The 23,354-nt window shown below is 42.9% G+C and overlaps 1 protein-coding gene across 1 annotated transcript; it reads right to left on the minus strand.

The window, feature by feature from the left end:
- Positions 1 to 2,830: 2,830 nt before the first annotated feature.
- On the minus strand, positions 2,831 to 22,721 carry LOC124862858 (protein lin-7 homolog B). Its single transcript, XM_047357037.1, has 6 exons — positions 22,443 to 22,721; positions 19,664 to 19,782; positions 16,211 to 16,282; positions 4,161 to 4,370; positions 3,848 to 4,011; positions 2,831 to 3,371 (listed from the first exon to the last, which is right to left on the minus strand). Exons 1-6 carry the CDS (start codon positions 22,516 to 22,518, stop codon positions 3,350 to 3,352), a joined length of 663 nt encoding a protein of 220 aa, XP_047212993.1. The 5' UTR covers positions 22,519 to 22,721; the 3' UTR covers positions 2,831 to 3,349.
- Between the last annotated feature and the right edge of the window lie 633 nt (positions 22,722 to 23,354).

Raw genomic sequence — 23,354 nt, forward strand, 5'->3', positions numbered from 1 at the left:
AAGGCAGCCCACAAAACCAACAGACCCCACAGTTGACATACAGACTGCTAATTCAAAGTAATTAAATTAGCCATTTAGACATGTTTAAAATAATAGCAATATGGACTTCAATCAGCAAGGATGATCATTCTGTGAACAAATGTGTTTAGTAGGTAGCCCTTATTAAAGAACAAAACCAGCAGACGTTGGGACTGCTGGTTATAGGGCACTGTTTTCTAATAATCAGAGTACAATAGCTCAGTCCAAACATTGCCCAGAAGACGTTATGGACAAGAAGCCCCTGCAAATCCCATTGTTGAAAAAAAAAATGGGCAGGTGTGTTTGCAAGGAAAACACCGTGTTTGACCTTAAGAGAAATGGATAAAAAAATTACGCACAGTCGAAGGCAAGATTGTTCTTTTTGGGTCTAAGTGCACTGGTTTTAAGCCAAAGTACAATGTAAAGCACAGTGGTTCAGGCATCATGACATGAGAGGCTTCTTATACTATAGTGTTGTGCTATTTAGAATGAGGAAGAATTAGATTTTGGGCCCCTCTTCCTGTTCAGAACATCACCACCACCAATAGTGTTTCAGTACAGATGTAAAGGTATCTGGTTGAAGTGGGGCAAGTTTAATTGGTTTAACTTAAAATCAATCAGGAATAATTGCTTATTTTCTGAGATGCATTTGTGATCAAACTGAGATCAAACACAAAGAAAAGATTAAACTTGCAGCAACAGATTGTAACTACAGTGACCTAACTGTCAAACAGTAAAGATTTTTCTGTTACACTTTTACAAAGTATGGCTGCACGGTGGCACAGCTGTTACCTTGCAGCAAGAAGGTCCTGGGTTCCACTCCAAGGCTAGGGGTCTTTCTGCATGGAGTTCGCATGTATTCGCATGTATTCTCAGGGTCCAAAAACATGTTCTCCCCATCCATGTTTGGGTTCTCACGGGGTACTCCGGCTTCCTCCCACAGTCCAAAAACATCACTGTTAAGTTAATTGGTCTCTCTAAATTGCCCTTAGGCGCATATGAGTGTGTGCGTGGTTGTTTGTCCTGTGTGTGTGTGTCTGTGTTGCCTGTGATGGATGGACTGCCGACCTGTCTCCTGCCCATAGACTGTTGGAGATAGGCACCAGCTTTTTAAAATATCTTAATTTATCAATGCTGAAACCGTCAAATCAAATTTAATAGTATTCTTAATGAAAAACATATTTTAGATTTTAGATCTATGGCCTATGGTAAAATTCGAGCATTTATAGGAGGCCCCTGATGGTTTGGGGGCCCTAAGCAGTGGGTTAGGCTCTGATCCTTGTTTCAGACCAACAAGATGGAGATTATAGAGCGAGCAACCTTAATCCCATGGAAAACCTGTGGGGACTTAAAGCACGGTGTTTGTGAGGCAAAAAAGACATGCAGAGGAACTATTCATTCTGGGCTGGTACACCTGTTCATGGCTGCCAGTAGATACTTGACCCAACACGACACAGATGTGTTGCAGTTCTCAGTTTTAGCAATAGGCTACTTATAGAACAAACTATTAGTTCAGTGTCACAGGAAAACTAAATCTTTAGGCTTCTTTCAGTAAATGTTGGAGTTTAAAAAGAAAAATGCAAATACTGCAATTATTTTGAACAATCTTTTTTTCTCAGTTTCTGCAGTCAGAATAACTGATTAAAATGCTTTCATACGTTCATATCTGTGTCAATGGAAAGCTTTTACTCACTTTTTAAACACACTACTGTTATTTTCAACACAAATGTAGTTTATAAATTTTTGCACCTCATAATTTAGTTTGCAACATAAAGGAAACCAAGACTGAGGATTTTTTAGCTCAGAGATGGCACTGACTGAGGTCCTGGATGAGTTGAAGAAGACCTGCTGTCTTTCTCCTAGACATAGCTACTGGCTGAGTTTCTACTGCAACTAACTGTATGTGCTCTCTTTTAACCTATAGACTTATAAACTCTGGCTTCCTCCCACAGTCCAAAGACATGCCTATTAGGTTAATTGGTCTCTCTAAATTGCCCTTAGGTGTATGAATGAATGTGTGCATGGTGGTTTGTGTGTTGCCCTGCGATGGACTGGCGACCTGTCCAGGGTGTACCTCGCCTCTCGCCCATAGACTGCTGGAGATAGGCACCAGCTCCCCCGCCACCCACTATGGAATAAGCAGTAGAAAATGACTGACTGACTGACTTATAAACTGGCATAGAGCTTATCTGCTTGGCTGTGTTACTCTTCTAGATGAAGCCCCTAAAGGACTTACTACTGCCAATAATATTTTACTTTTCTTTCACATAGAAAGTTATCCCGGATCAGTGTTTCTGTTATTTTGTGTGTATGCCATCTTCTCAAACCCCCAGTCGGTGGCAGCAGAACACACTGAACCTGGCTCTGGTTCTTCTGGTGGTTTCTTCCGGTTGAAGGGAAGTTTTTCTTTCCACTGTCACTACTTGTATGCTCAGTATGAGGGATTCCTGCAAAGTCACTGACTCAATGCAATCTGCTGCATTTCCTTAGAAAACCTTTAAGTGAATCTGACTGCATTTTTTGATAGCTAGAATCAAATGGAATGTATTGCTTGACTTGGAATCTGTCTGCATGATTGGATTAAGAGCCTTAAGATGTTTTATAAATTGGCGCTACATAAATAAACTCGATTGAATTGAATGTTTGGCTGCCAGGTTTAAGTCACAAAAAGACATTTTTAATCTTAACATCCTTGTCCAAAAATGTTCCGGCTCTCTGTCGCACAAGAGTACTTTGAGCTAATTCAGAATCAGCTAGGACAATTCCAACAACAACCAGTTAGTTGGGAATGCTACAGTGACTCAACACGAAGCAGGCTTGCACTTTAGATTTATTTCATGAGAGAATATGCCAACACCTGTAAACACAGATAAACAAAAACAAAATACCCAGGCATTATTTGACACCCAACCATGAGAATGTACAGTTAGCTCTGTAGCTAAGACCTCTGATGGACAAATGGACGAGGCTAAAGGCGTTTCCTCTGCCAACGAGGCCTATAGCAGACTGGGAACACTGCTGATGAGCACACTTTAACCTAAAACAAGGAAAGCATAGTAAAATTGGCTTTAAGCTACACACTAAAGATAGTCTCTAAAGTGACAGGACACAGAGATGTTTTCCCTATAGAATAATAACATTACAGCCATGTTCTTACAACAAACCTACTCAGCATCTGTATAAAGATAAGGAACGAGGAAAGGGAGAGCATCCTAATCTTCATTGTTTGCTTCAGGTATCAGGCTACTTTGGTTATTTTTTCCCATTCCCGGTAGGTCCTCTCAAGAGTCAGGAAGGTCGAATGATGAGATGGGAAGAGGTATTGGATTAGTTAGCCCCTGGACTCCAGAGAACTGAAAAATTAGAGACGCAGAGACTTAGAAGAAAAGAATCAGTTTGGTAAAAAAAACTTTCCAGCAAAGACTGTGGAGAACTATGCAACATAAGCTTGGAATAATACCCATTTCTGAGTCTGCTATCAACATGATCAGCATCTACAAATTAGATTTTAATGGTTAAAAAGGGAACATATCTTTCAAGCCTAAACCATCAGCCCTCCGCCAACGTGCTTGAGAACTGATATAAACCACTTGTGCTGTCCTGCTGCGTTTGGTGCAGTACATTATGGCCAAATATCTGTGCTTTGCTTTCATCTGTCCAAAGGACATTGTTCCAGAAGCTATGTGGTTGTGCTGCTTTTCTCCTAACAAACAAGCCTTTTCCTACAGTTCTACTGCATTTTGACTTACATTGTGAGAGACAACTCTCAATGCAGCATTGCATAGAGTAATAATATTTTTGAAGTGCAGACTAACAAGGAGTGTCTCACGAGTAGCTGTTGTGCTGCTGTCGTCTTCGGGCACTCCTCATTTTCTCAAAGCGGGCCTCCATTTCCTCTAGGACCTTGGGAGTGTAGCGGACCACCAGCTTAACTGACCCCTGGGCGGCTTTCAGTAGCTCCACAGCCTTTTCATGTTGCTCTGCCTCCACGCTCTGCACAGACACCACACAAGTGTTGCACCCCATGACTGACAGGAATGTGCTTTTCTAACCAGTCATTATGGTGGCTCATTCATCATCTCTTCAGTTCAACCTGGTTGTGCATTGATTAAACGGTCCAGTCTCTGGACTGGAGATCTTACCACTCCGTTGACAGACAGCAGCTGATCTCCTCTCTTCAGCCCTCCTTGGCGATCAGCCACCCCTCCAGGGATGACTCTGGAGATGTAAATGGGGGAGTTCTGCTCTTTCCCTCCCATGATGTTAAAGCCCAGGCCCTCTTCTGTTTTGGGCAACTCCACCACCCTCGGGTGGGCGTGACCCTCACTGGCTGCGAAGGCTGCCACTGTGGCCTGAGAAGGTAGGAAGTCAGAACACAGGTCAGAGTTCTGTTTAGATTAACTATCACCAGAAGCAGCAGTTGGACAATATTGAACCTGTTCTATGGGCTCTACTTTGGCCAGCTTGTGGAAATATAAATGCCTTATCATTAGTAGCTTCTAATGTGGTCACACAATGAGTGTTTATTATTCAAGGTTAAAGCTTGCAGGTGTTTTCTGTCTGTATCGTGAGAAGCCGGCAGTGTATTAGGGAGGCATGGTACTCCTCTCACTGAAGATTCCTGAAGACGTGTGGGAAACAATTCTTTAATTAAATGATGAAATGTATCTCTGTTTCTTTGATACTGTTGCTGGGGAGACATCCACAGACAGAATTATTGTGTATGTGTACTGCATAGCAGCGTGGGGTATAAAATGTAATGTGGCGCACCCCCAGTGAGACAACACACAGACGTTTCCAGGTACCAGTGTAAGTGTGTGTCTCCCTCTCTGAATTCAGAATGGTTTTAATAAACTTGTGGAAACGTACAACTGATCTCTGACTGAGGATTGTCCTTTGGAGTGTCAAATTAAAAGAGTCGGGGAGAGGTAAGGAGTAATGTAAGAATTAACTGACGGCCAGTAAAGTTTTCCTACCTCAACAATTGGTGCCGTGACCCAGATTTGGCTCTAACTAAAGGATAATTAATTGACTACGAGGCGGATGTCGTTCTACAACACCACAGGGTCGACCCAAAATAAAAGGTAAGGAGATCTATATTTATTCTCCTTTTGCCTGCTAATAGTGTAGGTGGTGTTGTGGAATAGATATCTGTCTTCTCTTAAATTTACAGTCTTGATCAGTTTTGGGTAAAATATTTGTTGGTTGAAATAATGGATTACGGTAAAGAAATTATATATTGCGTAAAAATATTTGTTGATTGACACAAGATAAATTTTAGCCGAGATACTTGAATGTTGAGGTTGTAACATACTTTTCACTGAAGATACTTAAATGGTGACGGTGTTGAAGTAAATAAGTTCCGGATTTGGCAATCCAAACTCGGTCCTGACGAGGACTGGGGTATTTAGGCTGGGGTTCGTAAAAGCCTCCCCGAGGGATTGGGACACCTCAAAGTGGCCAGGGATAGGACCCCGAGAACCTGAACTGGCAGGTGAGGGAAGACAGTTGAGATACTTAAATGGTGAAACTGTAATAATAAGATTAAGTAAAAGGAATTCCAGGGAGTCAACGGATTCCTAGGTGTCAAACCGGGTTTGGCATCACAGCGGTCGGACCAGGAGAGACTGAAAAAGTCCCGCTGAGTGGAAGGGTTTAAGGCCCTCTGCGCGATTGTGTTAAATATGCTTTAATTTGGGAAGATAAGTTTGGTTTTTCACAGAGTGGAAGTTTTAGGGTAAATAAGTTAAATAGTTTAAAGAGTTTCAAGTAAAACAGTTGATGGATGGAGATGAGAAAAATAAGAAACATAAGAAAAAGATTAAAAAGCAGAGTGCATCAATTAAGGTGTTAAAGAGTTAAAACTTTCCTGCAGGAAGTTTCGTTTGTCTTAAATATTGCGATCAGTTGGAAAAGAAAGGAGTATAGTGCATGTTATGGTGGACAACTGACTGACTGATAATATTTCTGTGTGCAAAATCTGAACCTATACTAAACTTTTTCATCTGCCTCTCTCACACACACACACACATACACACATGTATGGGATTTGAGTGCAACTTCTGCGTTTTTGAGTCTGGACTTTAGAAACCTGCCGTTCTCATGGCTACTCCACCAGAGACGCTTCTCCAGCATGGCCTGAAAGAGAGGGAGCCTGCCTGCCTGTCTGCCTGCTGCTGCAAATCACAGTGTGAGTTTCCACCAGAACGAAACTCAGAAGAAGTCTGGCCCCAAACCCACTGAGATGGACAACGATCCATGCTGCTGCAGAGCCAGAAGAGCGATACACTGGATTTATATTGAAAACACATCTTATGCGGGCAGAAGAGAAACAGGCCGGAGCAAAGTTTCTTCTTTCTCCCTCCTGGAGAAGTTAAAGTGGACAAAGAAGGATTGAATGTCTCACCAACAGACCCGGGAAGGGCCTGGGTTGTTTTTTGGACTGATAGAGGACTGTGTGCCATGACAGTCTGACTCTGGAGCGATTAAGAAACTGATGGGGGTAACGTACAAACACACACACATTTGCATCAATCTTTTCCTATTTTCTGCAACGAAGAACGCTTATTAACTGCTGCTCATGTGACGCTTGCTTGACGTGGACAGATATAGCGGGTTAAAATATTATTTTAGGGTTAGAAAAGTATCTTCAAATGGGTGATAACTTAGCTCATTTGATACTTTCCAGTTAATTCTTTTAGAGAAGCAAGTTCTCTTTTGTCGTGGAATATTCAGGGTCAATTATTCTAGTTATTAAAAGTTATTAAAAGCAGAGGAAGTTACAACATCTCCAAAACTCAGCAGTAACCATGTGTTTCTATGTTATTCTCAGGACAGATCTCATGAAGGAGCATTTTTAAAACCCAGCGCATGCATAACACCTGATGGTATTCTCCTTCAGGTATTAGTTTCTGTTGTCAGAGTTTGTATCCCATAAATCTAATGGGTAGAGAACTCATTAAAACAGGCTTAGTTCTACTGTAGATGGTCTTCATACAGTCTCTGACACAGTATTTACAGTTTGGTGCAGTTTTTGTCCGCAGGTGCTAACTGACGCTTGTGGAAAGTACAAATTCATTGTTTTTCACAGCAGCTGCTGGGAAGAGGTTATATTAATTTTTCCTTCCCTCTTCTGATTCATGCAGCGTGTTGATTTACACTGTACCTTATATCAGATCCTGACAAAAACTATGAAAGGCTTGGTTCTGCAGGTTCTTTCCCTTTGGAGAAGGAAAGGAAACCTAATCAGTTCTGTGCTGCACAGAAATATTAAAACACTAGTTGTTTTCTAAGATATCACCAGCTAAAACTTTTAAAACTTTTGAGAGTAATTGGTTTTGTTAAACACATTTCCTTTGGTAAAACAAACCTTTAAAATGAGAATGAAAAAATTGGGTTATTTTTGAAGGTGAGAGATTCTGATTGGACAGTGGTACCACACAAAATTAAACTAATCTCATGTTTCCTAAAAGACTGCATAGAAAAGGCGTTCAGAACTGTGGAGTTATTTCCCACCACAGTACCAAATTTTTTAAGCATGCTTTTTCTTTATTTTAAAACAGATCTGTATTTTTTGTTTTTGGCTTTTTAGCATAATGTTTGTCTGAAGCTTCTTATGAACTGGGTTAGGAGCAAATATGATCTGAGGTAAATTAGGAGCTGTGAACAAGTGATTTTTAAATCTGATTATTGTGCAAGCAGAAATCATACACTAACAGGTCTGGGGATATTTAGCCAATCTTTTAAGAAAGCTAACATCATTGTTCAATGCAGCAATACTCAACCTGTGGTTCCTGGACTCCTGAAGCCCGTAAGCCATAGATTTTGGGTCCATAAAATTATAATACTTACTTAAAGGTAGACTGATTACCTATTAAAATAGATCTAAGCCAATGATGAGTTCCAGTCATTTGGTGGCTTTGAAATGCAATAATACTCAAAATTTCTACTCTGGGGAACACAGATAGGGGTTGAAGAGTTTTGTTTTGGAACCAAGGTTAGGATTTTTATAACGGAATAAAGACAAGTAAAATCCTTCATTTTAGGAAAATAAAATAAATAAAGGCTCCTTGTTTGATTTCTTAGGGTTTAAAGATTAAAAGAATAACTAGGAGTACAAAGGTACACAAGGTAATTTCAGATTATTAAATCATAAAATATTGGAACATTTATCAGCATTTGGATTATTAAAGAGGGGTTCTAGTAATAATTTTCTCCCCAACTCTCAAAATTTAAATAGCCAAATTAAGGAAAATTATGTGTGTCTTCCCTTTGAAACACTATGTGGAAAAAGTCCCGTTTGGAGTCAAGTTTCTTATCTTAATTTCTGATTAAGTCAAACGCTTCAATTTTTGTTTAGTTTGGGTATACCATAAAAATGTCAACGCCGGCTTAAAATACTTCTTTGCATTTAACCTGAGCAGAGAAATTCTTGAATGCAGCTGCGATCAAATTGAGCAAAACAAAAAGAGAATTATAACAATAACTCTCAGGATTGTAGTTATTATTATTACAAAGTTACAGTACAAAGAATTGACAAAAGGTTTCTGCATCAGTAAATTTGGATTCATTTAAGAGAAAACTGTTGCTGTGCTTCTAAATATTTTGAGATCTCTTTGGATTATGTGCACTCATCTTAAAAAGGATCCTGAAGATTGTCATAACAAAATTGATCAATTATAGCATTAAAAGATATGGCTGGGAAAACCTATTCTGAAAAGAGATTGTTAAAAATGTTTTGAATTCTTGAAGCTTCAAATTTGGTAATTTGTCTGTCTTTGATGTTTTGTCTTTGTTTTGTTGGACTGAATGTTTGTTTATATGTTGCATGAAACAATAATCCATGTTTAGAATAATGTTTCTAAATCCCAGATTGATTAAACTTTGAGTTTTCAGGAGAGTTAAGAAGCAGCTTGTTTCTGAGGTAGGTGCATGTTAACAGTTTTGCAGTTTAAGGTTCACTAAGATGGGTTGGAATGAAGAAACTGTGGGTCCTGCCCATAGGCTGCCCATCAGAGGTTAGTTCTGCCTGACTCCGCCCACCTACCAGGTTTGTTCATGCCTTTGCTGTCATGGTAACGCTCAGCACCTCCCTTCTTGAGTTTTAACACTGTTTATGAGACAATAGAATCAAAATGCTTGTAGTGATTGTTGCCTTGAAAACATGTTTTTTGTATAATAATTAAGGATGTAGCATGACATTTAGATTTATGTGTTTTACTATTAAAAGGTTAATGAAATAGTTTAAACTAATTTGAAGAATTAGTTTTGCATACAGAATCATTGGTGATTTATTAGATTGAAAGTTTTCCCTGGTGCCATTAAGCTAACTGACAGTTCAAGATATGCCAAAAGTAAGGAATATATTTTTGATGAAGAATCAGAGTTATGATTTCATACTTGACAGGAATTATTTATTCGATTAAATTTGTAGTGTATGCGTCAATATTACATTAGATTTCCATTAATCTAATATTTATCTTCATACAAGACAAATCAGGATGATATGTGACTAATTTCTAAGTGAAATATTGATGAACTGTACAACGACTGAAGTTTGTGTTTTGTTGTTAATGGAAATGAGTTGGTTAAAAACATCTGGATTGTATTTATGTTGCTTTCGTTAAATTCATAGAGACACATAGTTATGTTAGAATTAATTTCTTTGGTTCTATGTAATGTGATCTTGGTTACTAGAACATTCTTGTTTAAACCTTTTGCTGGATTGTCGCAGGGGTTGGACCCTGCGCCAGAATGTCAGAATAAAGTAACATGGGGATATTGCCAAGATCAGTTTTTTCCACATCTTTGTGTGAAGGTAGGATGGTGTTCCCTCCTGGACTTAAACAGGAACTTTTTTCTCAGGCACATGGAGTAGGATACGTTGGAATTAAACAGATGCTGGAGAATCTGAAGGAGTGGAGGCATCCTTTTATGACAGACATGGTGAAACACTTTGTGAAATGCTGTAGAGTGTGTGGACAATTCAACCCAAAGAAAACTTTGACACCGTTGCAGGGAAAATTTCCTTTAATCACAAGGCCAGGAAAGGAAATAATTATTGACTATACAGACATGGTGCAGTCAGTAAGAGGTTTCTGATATCTGCTTGTGTGTGTGGATGCTTTCACTGGATGGCCAGAAGCATGGCCAGCAAAAAGGAAGATAGCAAAACTGTGGTTAAATGTCTCATTAACCATTACATTCCCAGACACGGGTTTCCTGAAAAGATAAGGACTGACAATGGAACCCATTTTAAGAACCAGGAGCTGCAACAGGTGGAGTCCAGTTTGGAGCTGAAACACAGGTGTTCAGTGAACTCAACCACAGGATACACTCCATACGAGCTAGAAACCGGAAGGAGTTTTCCGGGACAACGAGGAGCAGTTCTGACATCTACAGGTGATATACAGAATCTGTCACACAAAGTCTATTTTTCTCAGCTACAGACGGTGGTGGAACCCTACAACAAGGTTTTGGGATCTGTGAGATCTACAGGAGAGCCAACAACACCGCAGGTCGAGTGGGTGTGGTTAAAGGTCATCAAGCAAAAGTGGGTGGAGCCAAGGTTCACAGGACCGTACCAGGTGACAGAGAGGACATCCCACGCAGTGAGGCTGAAGGGCAAAGGAGACACGTGGTTTCATTGGAGCCAGTGCGCCGAGGCACACACAGCTTCATCACAAGGGGCAGAATAATCCCCTCAGCTGTGTCAGACAACTAGGCAGTCTACCTTAGTTGTTGAAGAAAGAAGGCCAACAGACACCAGCGCACAAGATGTCACCTGTATAAGGGACCAACGAACAGCAAGACTGCGCCACCCGGAGGACGAAAGGACGAGAGAAAACAAAAAAATAAAATAAAATAACATTTTCAATTTATGGTTTTTACTTAACAAAAGTTATATTTGCATTTTTACTCTTTTATTATATTCATCTATTGTTGTGCTTACTGTTCAGGGGCCATAAGGATTGTAGTGATTGAACCCAGGCATTGTTTGTTTTTAATGAAGAAATGCAATTAATTAATAGGACTGAGAAGACATCCTCCACTTAGAAGGGGTCAAGACATCCCTGCTGAGGATCAGAAGGTTTTAAGCACCCTGAGACTACAGAAGCAGGAAATGCAATAGTCCTCAGGCAAAAGGTGAGGCAGAGGCAGCAGGGTCTAAAGTATAGTTAATGTAAAAGAATCCTTCTGTCCCCTCTGGAGTAAGAGGTGTATATTGATATTGCTTTGATTCATTTTTATCTTCTCTCTGAAAGTCTTAATTAAAGTTCACAGGATGATTCAATTTCAGCGAGTTCCATTGCATTGTCGGTTCCAGGCATGCTTAATTACAGTAACTCTGAGTAAAAATATGCACGAGCATTCAGGGATTGACAATGCATTGGAGCAATAGTTCACTGATATGTTTGGAAAATGGAAAGGTTTAGTCATGTCAATGATTTCTATAGCTATTTTTGTTGCCATTATTGTTACCTGTGGTTGTTGTTGTGTACCATGCATCAGGGCTCTGATGGTTCGCTTCATCACTGCCACAATTGAGAAGGGGAGTGCTGAATCTAAACCTCCTACTTATCAGATGTGTGCTTTGACGGACGGACTTCAGGGGGTGGAGCTGGCTGCACCCTATGTGGAGTGATCTCCTGGTGGAGATCAAAAGGGGCAATTGTGGAAATATAAATGCCTTATCATTAGTAGCTAAAGCTAAGATATATTTGGGATTTGCTGCTTATAGATTGATTATTATTATTAGGAGTGGGCCCACCACCTGCAGGGGGGAACCGTGAGGGACCGGTGCAAAGAGGATTGGGTGGCGGACGAAGGTGGAGACCTCAGCGGCCCGATCCCCGGATGCTTAGGCTGGCTCTAGGGACGTGGAATGTCCCCTCGCTGGGGGGGAAGGAGCCTGAGCTTGTGCGGGAGGTCGAGAGATATCGACTAGAAATAGTCGGGCTCGCCTCCACGCACAGCGTGGGCTCTGGAACCCATCTCCTTGAGAGGGGTTGGACTCTCTTCTACTCTGGAGTGGCCCACGGGGAGAGGCGGCGGGCTGGTGTGGGTTTGCTTGTTGCCCCCCAGCTCAGCCGTCTCGTGTTGGGGTTTACCCCAGTGGATGAGAGGGTCGTATCCCTGCGCCTTCGGGTTGGGGAGAGGTCTCTGACTATCATTTCAGCCTACGGGCCGAGTGGTAGTGCAGAGTACCTGGCCTTCTTGGCGTCCCTGTCGGGGTTGCTGGATAGTGCCCCTTCCGGGGACTCCATTATTCTGCTGGGGGACTTCAACGCCCACGTGGGGAACGACAGTGACACCTGGAGAGGCGTGATCGGGAGGAATGGCATCCCCGATCTGAATCCGAGTGGTGTTTTGTTATTGGACTTCTGTGCTAGTCACGGATTGTCCATAACGAACACCATGTTCAAACATAAGGGTGTCCATCAGTGCACTTGGCACCAGGACACCCTAGGCAGGAGGTCGATGATCGACTTTGTTGTCGTATCATCAGACCTTCGGCCGCATGTTTTGGACACTCGGGTGAAGAGAGGGCCTGAGCTGTCCACTGATCATCACCTGGTGGTCAGTTGGATCCGCTGGAGGAGGAGAAAGCCGGACAGACTTGGCAGGCCCAAGTGCATAGTGAGGGTCTGCTGGGAACGCCTGGCGGAGCCCTCGGCCAGGGATGTATTCAACTCCCACCTCCGGGAGAGCTTCGACCAGATCGTGGGGATGTTGGAGACATAGAGTCCGAGTGGACCATGTTCTCCACATCTATTGTCGATGCTGCTGCCCGTAGCTGCGGCCGTAAGTTCTGCGGTGCCTGTCGCGGCGGCAATCCCCGAACCCGGTGGTGGACACCAGCAGTAAGGGATGCTGTTAAGCTGAAGAAGGAGTCCTATCGGCTGTGGTTGGCTTGTGGGACTCCTGAGGCGGCTGACGGGTACCCTGAGGCCAAGCGTGCTGCGGCCCGGGCTGTGGCAGAGGCTGGGGACTCGGGGTTGGACTCTTTCATCACCCAGGCTGAAGTCACCGAGGTGGTTAAAAAGCTCCGCGGTGGCAAGGCTTCGGGGGTGGATGAGATCCGCCCTGAGTACTTCAAGTCTCTTGATGTTGTGGGGCTGTCATGGTTGACATGCCTCTTCAACATTGTGTGGCGGACAGGGACAGTGCCTCTGGACTGGCAGACTGGGGTGGTGGTCACCCTTCATAAGAAGGGTGACCGGAGGGTGTGTTCCAACTACAGGGGGATCACACTCCTCAGCCTCCCTGGTAAGGCCTACGCCAGGGTATTGGAGAGGAAAGTCCGACCGATAGTCGAACCTCGGCTTCAGGAGGGGCCATCCGGTCCCTGTACGAGCGGAGCAGGAGTTTGGTCCGCATTGCCGGCACTAAGTTGGACCTGTTCCCAGTGCATGTTGGACTCCGGCAGGGCTGCCCTTTGTCACCGGTCCTGTTCATAACTTTTATGGACAGGATTTCTAGACGCAGCCAAGGGCCGGAGGGGGTCTGGTTTGAGACCAGTGGATTTCGTCTCTTCTTTTTGCAGATGACGTGGTCCTGCTGGCCCCCTCTAGCCAAGACCTACAGCATGCGCTGTGGTGGTTCGCAGTCGAGTGTGAAGCGGCTGGGATGAGGATCAGCTCCTCCAAGTCCGAGGCCATGGTACTCGACCGGAAAAGGGTGGCTTGTCCTCTTCAGGTTGGAGGGGAGTTCCTGCCTCAAGTGGAGGAGTTTAAGTATCTCGGGGTCTTGTTCACAAGTGAGGGAAGAATGGAGCGGGAGATCGACAGACGGATTGGTGCGGCTGCCACAGTAATGGGGGCACTGTGCCGGTCTGTTGTGGTGAAGAGAGAGTTGAGCCGAAAAGCAAAGCTCTCAATTTACCGGTCGGTCTACGTTCCTACCCTCACCTATGGCCATGAACTTTGGGTCATGACCGAAAGAACGAGATCCTGGATACAAGCGGCTGAAATGAGCTTCCTCCGTAGGGTGGCCGGGCACTCCCTTAGAGATAGGATGAGGAGCTCGGCCATCAGGGAGGGGCTCGGAGTAGAGCCGCTGCTCCTCCACATCGAGAGGAGCCAGTTGAGGTGGCTCGGGCATCTATACCGGATGCCTCCCGGACGCCTTCCTCGGGAGGTGTTTCAGGCACGTCCCACCGGGAGGAGGCCCAGGGGACGGCCCAGGACACGCTGGAGGGACTATGTCTCTCGGCTGGCCTGGGAACGCCATGGGCTCTCCCTGGAGGAACTGGCGGAGGTGTCTGGAGAGAGGGACGTCTGGGCGTCTCTGCTGAGTCTGCTGCCCCCGCGACCCGGTCCCGGATAAGCAGAAGTCGACGAGTACGAGTACGAGGAGTTTTTAGTTATGCTTTTGAGAGTTAGAAAAATCCTTAAACAGTAGCTTCTAATGTGGTCACACAATGAGTGTTTATTATTCAAGGTTAAAGCTTGCAGGTGTTTTCTGTCTGTATCGTGAGAAGCCGGCAGTGTATTAGGGAGGCATGGTACTCCTCTCACTGAAGATTCCTGAAGACGTGTGGGAAACAATTCTTTAATTAAATGATGAAATGTATCTCTGTTTCTTTGATACTGTTGCTGGGGAGACATCCACAGACAGAATTATTGTGTATGTGTACTGCATAGCAGCGTGGGGTATAAAATGTAATGTGGCGCACCGTGCCCCAGTGAGACAACACACAGACGTTTCCTGGTATCAGTGTAAGTGTGTGTCTCCCTCTCTGAATTCAGATTGGTTTTAATAAACTTGTGGAAACGTACAACTGATCTCTGACTGAGGATTGTCCTTTGGGGTGTCAAATTAAAAGAGTCGGGGAGAGGTGAGGAGTAATGTACGGCCAGTAGAGTTTTCCTACCTCAACAAGCTCCACTATACCTTTCTGGCCCGGTACTGGCTTTCTTGGTACCTGCTCGTTTGCAGGTCCCATCGGGGCTGAGCAGGGAAGGAACAGTCTGCTGTTCACTGATTGGCTATGAGTGTGGTTAGCCGTATGTCAGCGGCATGAGAAAGCGTAAGTAGTGGAGAGAGTTACAAGCCACAGATTTTACAGCACAACACAGTGCTCCAATGGGAAAGTAAAAAAAAAAACTGAAGAGAGATGACTAAAATATTGTGGCAAACCATGTGGGTGAGAATGAGTGAAATCACACCTACACTTGTCAAGGACTTCAGCTGCTGATCAAAGTAGAACCACTATAAGGCATTTTTTTGTTGTTGTATGCACAGAACAAACAGTGGAGGTCACTAAACAGAATACACACTTAACTCATGGTGCAGAATATAACTCTGCCTCTCCAGAACCTCTACACCAATAAAACAATAGGAAAAGCCTAACACAGAACCATAAAACATTAATGGTAAACGACGCTGCCAGCTGGAGGTGGGGCTTCATGCTGCATTCCATTTACCTTGGAACTTGGAAGTCAGTGTGACGTAATTTCCGAGGTGGTAGCGTTCCAGTTTCCCGCTTGTCTAAAAGTCGGAAAAAACATGGACACTCATATTCTTCACTGCTCGTACATTGCCACTGTGACAACAATGACAATAAAACTGTTCTGCGCGGTATTTTGTGCATATAAACAGCTTTGAAACATGTCTTCTTAATTAATTTAACTTAATTTTACATTAATATTAAAGAACTGTTGATGTGATTAGCATCCATCTTGATTGCGGAAGTCGTGTATGGTCGTGTTTCCCCAATTTTTGGGGGCATTCCATTTGAAATTTCCTACTTATAGATCGGAAATTCCGACTTCCCAGTACAAATGGAACACACCATCAAGCCATAACTCCAGCCATCAGTGTGTCAATGGAAACAGAACAGGTTCAGTACAGAGTAGAGTAAGGAAGAGCAGAGTGGAACTGTGAATGGAAAAGAGGCACGGCCTAAATGCTACTGAGCCTAAAATCAGTATAAGTCTTCCATCCATAGATGAGTGTCTTCCATGGATGGAAGATAATTGCTGTGGCTAGAAGTGTGATCAGTGTGTGATGAATGGCTGATAAAAGAGGTGAACATTACTAGTGTTGGCTACATGCTTTCAAGTCAAAAGGTAAAAAGGTGCAATGCTCCCTCCCTCCAGGGCTGAGTCTCTGCCTCGAGTGGATGACTACAGCTATCTGTGTTATTCCCAAGTGATGAATAAACGAACTGGGTCTTTGTTTACAATACCTTGGCTGTTGCTTGTGCACGGACCTCTGGGCCTCCAACAATATCCAGAGTGTCATAAAGTTGCTCATATACCTGAAACACAATAGAAAATGAGAAAAACATTTGGTGAAGGACACCAAAATGTGTCTTGCACAAGTTTACACTCCTTTAATCCTTTTCATTTTGCCCCGTAACAGCTGCAAACTCCAATCTATTTTGTTGGGACTTTATGTGACAAACCAACACAAAGTAGCACACAATTGTAAAGTGGAAGAGGAAGAAAAAAAATTCTGTTTATTTACAATGCCAATTCACAACAAATGTCATCTTCAGCAATTTGCAAAACAAATACAGCCAGTTTTTACACTGCCTGGCCAAAAAAAAAAGTCACCACCAAGATCTTGCATTGATGATGGTAGAGTCTGACCACTGAGCAAAGCCTTCTCCAGCAGATCCCAAAGATTCTCAACGGGGTTAAGGTCTGGACTCTGTGGTGGCCAATCCATGTGTGAGAATGATATCTCATGCTCCCTGAACCACTCTTTCACAATTTGAGCCCAATAAATCCTGGCATTGTCATCTTGGAATATGCCCGTGCCATCAGGGAAGAAATAATCCATTGATGGAATAACCTGGTCATTCAGTATATTCAGGTAGTCAGCTGACCTCATTCTTTGAACACATACTGTTGCTGAACCCTGACCAGACCAACTGCAGCAACCCCAGATCATAGCCCTGCCCCCACAGGCTTGTACAGTAGGCACAATGCATCATGGGTGCATCACTTCACCTGCCTCTTCTTACCCTGATGCACCCATCACTCTGGAACAGGGTAAATCTGGACTCATCAGACGATATGAACTTCTTACATTGCTCCAGAGTCCAATCTCTTTGCTCCCTAGTAAATTGAAGTCTTTTTTTCCTAGTTAGCCTCACTGATTAGTGGTTTTCTTAAGGCTACACAACTGTTCAGTCCCAATCCCTTGAGTTCCCTTCGCATTATGCATGTGGAAATGCTCTTACTTTCACTATTAAACACAGCCCGGAGTTCTACTGTTTTTTTTCTTTGATTTGATTTCATCAAACATTTAATGGATTGCCGATCACGATCATTCAGGATATTTTTCCGGCCACATTCCTTCCTCAAAGACGATGCGTCCCCACTATCCTTCCAGTTTTTAATAATGTGTTAGACAGTTCTTAACCCAATTTTGGTAGTTTCTGTAATCTCCTTAGATGTTTTCTCTGCTTGATGCATGCCAATGATTTGACCCTTCTGAAACAGACTGACATCTTTTCCACAACCACGGGATGTGTCTTTCAATATGGTTGTTAAAGAAATGAGAAGCAACTCAATTCACCAGTTGGGGTTAAATAACGTATTCCAAGCTAGAAACATAATCGCCCATGCAGTAATTATCCAATGGGAGGTTCGTACCTATTTGCTTAATTAAATCCATGTGGCGACTTTTTTTTTTGGCCAGGCAGTGTATACAGAAATACAAACTCAATTTAATCCAATCAAGGCAAATTTAAAGTCAATTACTTACACTCCAATAAAATCTGAGTTACACAACACTGCAGTCAAGTTTGGTAAGAAAAAAATATTATCTAAGGAAAGCCAGCATTGTGTCACTGACCCCTTTAGGCTTCCGTCCACCCATCGTCTTCCACTTATCAAAGATCAGGGGCAACAAGTCCAGAAGGGAACCTCAGACATCTCCTCAGCGCCATCCTCCAGCTGATTCTGGGGGATCCCAAGGTGTTCCCAGGCATGACAGGATACATTGCCCCTCCAACAAGTTCTGGGTCTGCCCAGAAAACCTTCAATGGGAGGCGCCAAGGAGGCATCCTGATTAGATGCCTGAACCTCTTCAGCTGACCTCTTGCAAAGAAGCAGCAGCTCTAATTTGAGCTCCTCCCTGGATGACGGTGCTCCTCACCCCATCTCTACAGGTGAATTAGGCCGCCCTCTGGAGGAACTCATTTAGGCCGCTTGTATCTGGGATCCTGTTCTTTTGGTCATGATCTATATCTCATGACCATAGGTAAGGGTTAGACGGACCAGTAAATTGAGAGCTTTGCTTTTTGGCTGAGCTCTGTCTTCACTGCAACAGCGCACGCATTACAGCAAACGAAGCCTCAATCCGTCTGTCTATCTCATGTTCCATCCTACCATCGCTTGTGAAAAAGACACCAATATACATAATCTGCTTCTCTTGAGGCAGAGACTGACCCCTAACCCAGAGGGAGTAGTTCACCCTTTTCTGGTCGAGCTGACTCCCATCCAGCTTCACACGCAGCATCAAAACGCTCTAGTGCACGCAGGAGGTCATGGTCTGAAGAAGCCAACAGAACCACATCATCTGCAAAAAACAAAGATAAGATCTTGAGGTTCCCAAACTAGACTCCCTGCTCTCCACCACTACACCTGGAGATCCTGTTCATGAACACTGCAAGTGTTTTCTGAACTTCCTTAAGGCCAACAGAATTCCTCCCATGTCCTAGTTCTTGCTTCCACAACCACCGAAGCCACAGTCCTCCTGGCTACCCGGTACCTGTCAGCTGCTTTATGAATTCCCAAAGTCAACCAAGCACTAAGGGTCTCCTTTTCAGCCCAGTGGCAGCCCCAGAGATGTTTCACATGGAGAACCACATGGGGTCATTAATAATCTCAGGTTGGCAAACCAAAATGAAAACCTTGGACTGACTTTGAAAAATGCTGTGATGTTGTACTATTACTGTATAATTGCTCGCCTGCATCTCTTCTGAGGAGGACATACAAATTTACATTTCAAACTGCTTAAAATGTAGCTTTTAAAGTTTCACAGCTTACAAGTAGCAGCCCAAAGTCTCTTTTTGGTGCAGATATTTATTCCTTCATTTTAGAGCATCCCAGGTTATCTTTGAATCTCCAGAAAATTTTCCAGCACTCCAAATTAAACATAAATGGATGCACATACAGTGTTTGATAAACTAGGTTCTAAACATAACAATATCATGCATTCTGTCATAAAAAGCAAAATAAAGGCAAATAAAACAGATAATGTGGACCACATTTACATTCAAAGCCATAAAACCAAACCCTTTCATATAGAATAACATGGAAAGTTCCTCACAAGTAAAATGAAGAACAAGATAAACCTAGAACATAACATGATATTGGTTGCCAAGGATGCAAAACTGTGCAAACCTGTAAACGGTGGGTCTCTCACATGGATTGCAGCTAGCTGGAGTTAGCATGAGCTAAAATACCACATGTATGAAAGATTTTGCATGATAATTTTTTAAGCTTTGTATTCCTTTCCTCCAATTTTAATTTAAATTCCCTCAGAAATGCATTGGAGTTTGTAGTTGTACTAAGACAAAATGTAGAAAGGTTTCAAGGTCAAACCATATGACAGAAAGGTGAAACCAATGAGGCGGTAGCATCCTTGACATTTGAGCCTGCTTTGAGACACTCATCATGCATACCTCCCTGATGGCAGCACAGAATTTGCTCTGCAGGACTCTCTGTAGGGCTTGCAGTTTGGGTGGAGGCAACTCCCCGGTTCTCTGCAGCCGGTCCAGCAGCTCGATTACCCTGCACACATCTGAAACACAAACCTGGGTTACCGGTAACACACAGGAGCTGGTTGTCAGGGAAGGTTCACTCAGTCACGACATCTCCTTTCTTATATCCTGCTCCTCTGTCTTACTTGTTACCATAATGAACAATAAAGGGTCCATTCACTGTTAAACTTATACATTCTTATCTATAATTTTAAAAACTGTAAATAAACAAGAAGAAATGTGATCTAATGAAAAAGGTTGAAACCAATAATAGCTGGTTGCAATTGGCTAGCAGGCAAGGACAAACCAAACACAGACATGGTTCCTTGAAGGTAATTATCAGTTTGGATTTCAGGAAAAAAGACACTCCTCATTTCCTGTAACAAATCTGAAGCAACTCCTTTTAATAAGAACCTATCTGCGATGCTCCAAGAGACTCCTCTCTCATGCGGTCATTTACCGGTTCTGCATGCCAAGTCATTTTCCTCTTCACTCTAATGCCCCTAATTCCACACAGACAACAAATAATACGAATTGCCAAGAAGCAGTCTTCTTCTAGCTATCAGCAGCTGGTGTTGATACTCCAGTTCCAAGGCCAGAACTACAACTGCTCCTCGTTAAATATCCATTTTGGAACTGAACTTAAGATGTTTTACCAAGAAGAATGGACAAAGTTGCCAGTCTGTAGATGCAGTGGTGAGGGCCTTTTTATTATATCCTGATTGAAAATCCAGCAAATTGTCAAGAATATTAAGAAATTCCAATTTATTCATACCTGATTCTCAGATGCATTCAGAAAATTGTTCACTGATTTCTAATGTTTGCGCATAATTCTTAACAGATTCTTGTAAATCGTAGCGAATTCTTGGCAATATGTGAGTGAATCAAGCCGAATCTCACGACTTATTTTATCTATCCTGCTTGTGTCACAACTGAATCTTAAGGTGTCACAAATTGGACCAGAAAACTTGCTAAATTCCTTGAATCCTCCTGAACACTAAAATTTTGCAATTCTTGCTGGTTCCTATTATGTGTGGTCTGTGTGGAATAGTGGTATAGAACAATCCTCTTTGGCTGTCAAGAGGATTGTGTGATCAGATGGTGGGAACAGCCTCATCAACATGCCCACTTTGTCTAAGTCAAACACGTTGAGTTCTTGCTGATGACTTGGCACTACATACAGTGGCAGAGTGTTTTTCTGGCCAGGATCAGACTGAGATGACACAAAGCTGGAGAGTAGATCATTAAATCTTCTGGTCACTCTTGTTCACATGCAGAACCATTACTGCCATGGCAGGAGGCAGCATTTACATAACCCTCTACTGGTCAGGTGTTTAATAGTATGTTTTTTGAAAAGCCAATAAAAATTAGAAGAACTTTATGTTCCAGTCCCACTCATACAGACATTTTTAATCCTGTTCGTCTTGGAACCACCCCGGGAAACAAAATTGGAACATCTTCAGCCCAGGACCCTCCCCTTCTTTGTTGGTGTCACATCATATCACAGCACATCTCTCAACCATATAGGAAAACATTTGCTTCAATCTTCTAACACAAATCAAATCTCCCATCTCCAGTTCACCCTGCCTGCATCCTCTTCTTCACTGACTGTAAACACATTCACGTTCAGTACCTCTACTCTTTCCAGCTTCACTTTTCCACCCGTTTCCCTCTCAGGAACCTGTTATCTATTCCTCATATCCTTTCCAGGATCTCTCCCAAATGTTTCCTCCTCTCAATATATATCACAATGTTATCTGCAAACATAATTCATAGAAATTCGTGCCATCTGAGGAGCAGAGAAAATATCTGACCTCCAATAAGTAGCCACTTGAAAGCAAAAGATATGTCACACCTTTGTTTACTTCCACTTGTGAACATTTTTACCATTTGGAATGCCATGAAAATAAAAACTATGTTAACAAGATACATCGTTTCGATTTGAGCTTTAACAAGCATTTCTATGATTTAACCTTTCTAACTGATACGTTTTCAGAGCTTCTTACAAGAAGGTTTGAATCGGGGGCAGAGTGTTTATATGAGAGCTGTGACTGACAGGAGAGAGTAGAGGAACTATTTTTGACCATGGTTGATTTACTTGATCTGATATTTGCCCATTCTGATCCAGATGGTAATAATGTCCTTCTGGTGAGATACGTCTCCACCAAACACTGCTCAAGGGAAATCTGTTTATTGCCCTTGGGTTGATTTGTAAATTATTAAAATTATCCTGACTTCTGGCGTTAGAAAATAACCATATTTTAGAGAGTACACGTTAATACATTTTCAACATCGTAATTCTGCATTTATTACGCATTTCCATTTTCATTGTAGAGGTGTATATTTTACTGTAAAGGCCTATTACTGGTAGCAAATGCAACCACGCCCCCAAAAAAGAACAGGATTTCAGAGGACCCCTCTGTAAGTGACTGTAAAATGATCCTGAGCTCTTGGTGACCAAATGAAAAGAGAGGTTAATCAAGGAGAAAAATGATCAGACGTAGTAAGTGGATCTGGTGAAGGCCTATAATGAAATATGAGTTCGTCCTGAAGTGCATGACTTCTGACAGCAGCGTGAAGGCGGACATGGATCTAGGAGGGGATTGATGGAGTACAATTAGAAACAATCATATAAAAATAAAGGTTTATGTTAGAGCTGACGCTTTCTGTCCGATGAAGGACACACGCCTCGGAGCCTCACCTCGTTCCAGGCAGAGCGGCTCCGTCGTGGCCGCCATCTCCGCCTCCTTGGTTGGGTGGTAGAAAGAGGACATCATACTGAGATCCTCCGCGTCCGAGCTGCTCGCCTGCTTCAAAAAGTCTTAGAACGATAGGCGCTCCATCTCTTCTGAGGAGGACAAGAGCCGCTTCCAGGAGCTGAATCACGCACCTGACGCAGCAGCTTCAGCCTTTACGGCATCCTCCAGAGAGCCTCAATCTGATTGGACCGCCTTCAGCAGCATCGAGAGACTTATCGGTGCAACCTTAGAGGAAAAACTGTGCAGCGTTATTCGCTGTAATCATTTATGACCAGATCATGTACAGCGAGTAAAAGTATTGACACCCTTTAAACTTTTCAACATTTTGTCATGACACAACCATAAACATTAATGTATTTAAGATTTTATGGGCCAGACCAACACATCATTAGGCGAAAGGAACCCGTGGCGTCACTTAAAACGCGTTTACAAGAAAAAAAAAAATAAATCTAAAAAGTTGTGCGCGTGTAGATTTAGCGCCGCTACTCTGATGCCCCTAAATAAAATCCAGTGTAACCAGGAGCCTTCAAAGGTCAGCCAATCCGTGAAAAACAACTCCACACATCTGGTCTTTGTGAAGACTGGGGAAAAGAATTAAGTTTTATGTCCTCTTTGCCTCGTTAAACGTGAAAGAAGGTGATCTGATCAGAAGAGATCTAACTTGAACTTTAGAAACCGCTATGCAATTAGGAAAGCTAACCCTGCGTCTTACCCTGAACTCACCATCCCACAGTAATGCATGGTGGTGGCAGTATACTTGTGTTGACGCTTCATCAGCAGGGACAGTCGCTGAAAAAGACTTGAAACTTGATGTTCTGATGCTCTCCGTCCAGTCTGAACTTAAGCTGTTTTGC

The sequence above is a fragment of the Girardinichthys multiradiatus genome, chromosome X (assembly GCF_021462225.1).
Source record: "Girardinichthys multiradiatus isolate DD_20200921_A chromosome X, DD_fGirMul_XY1, whole genome shotgun sequence".
In the NCBI taxonomy this organism is placed as follows: Eukaryota; Metazoa; Chordata; class Actinopteri; order Cyprinodontiformes; family Goodeidae; genus Girardinichthys; species Girardinichthys multiradiatus.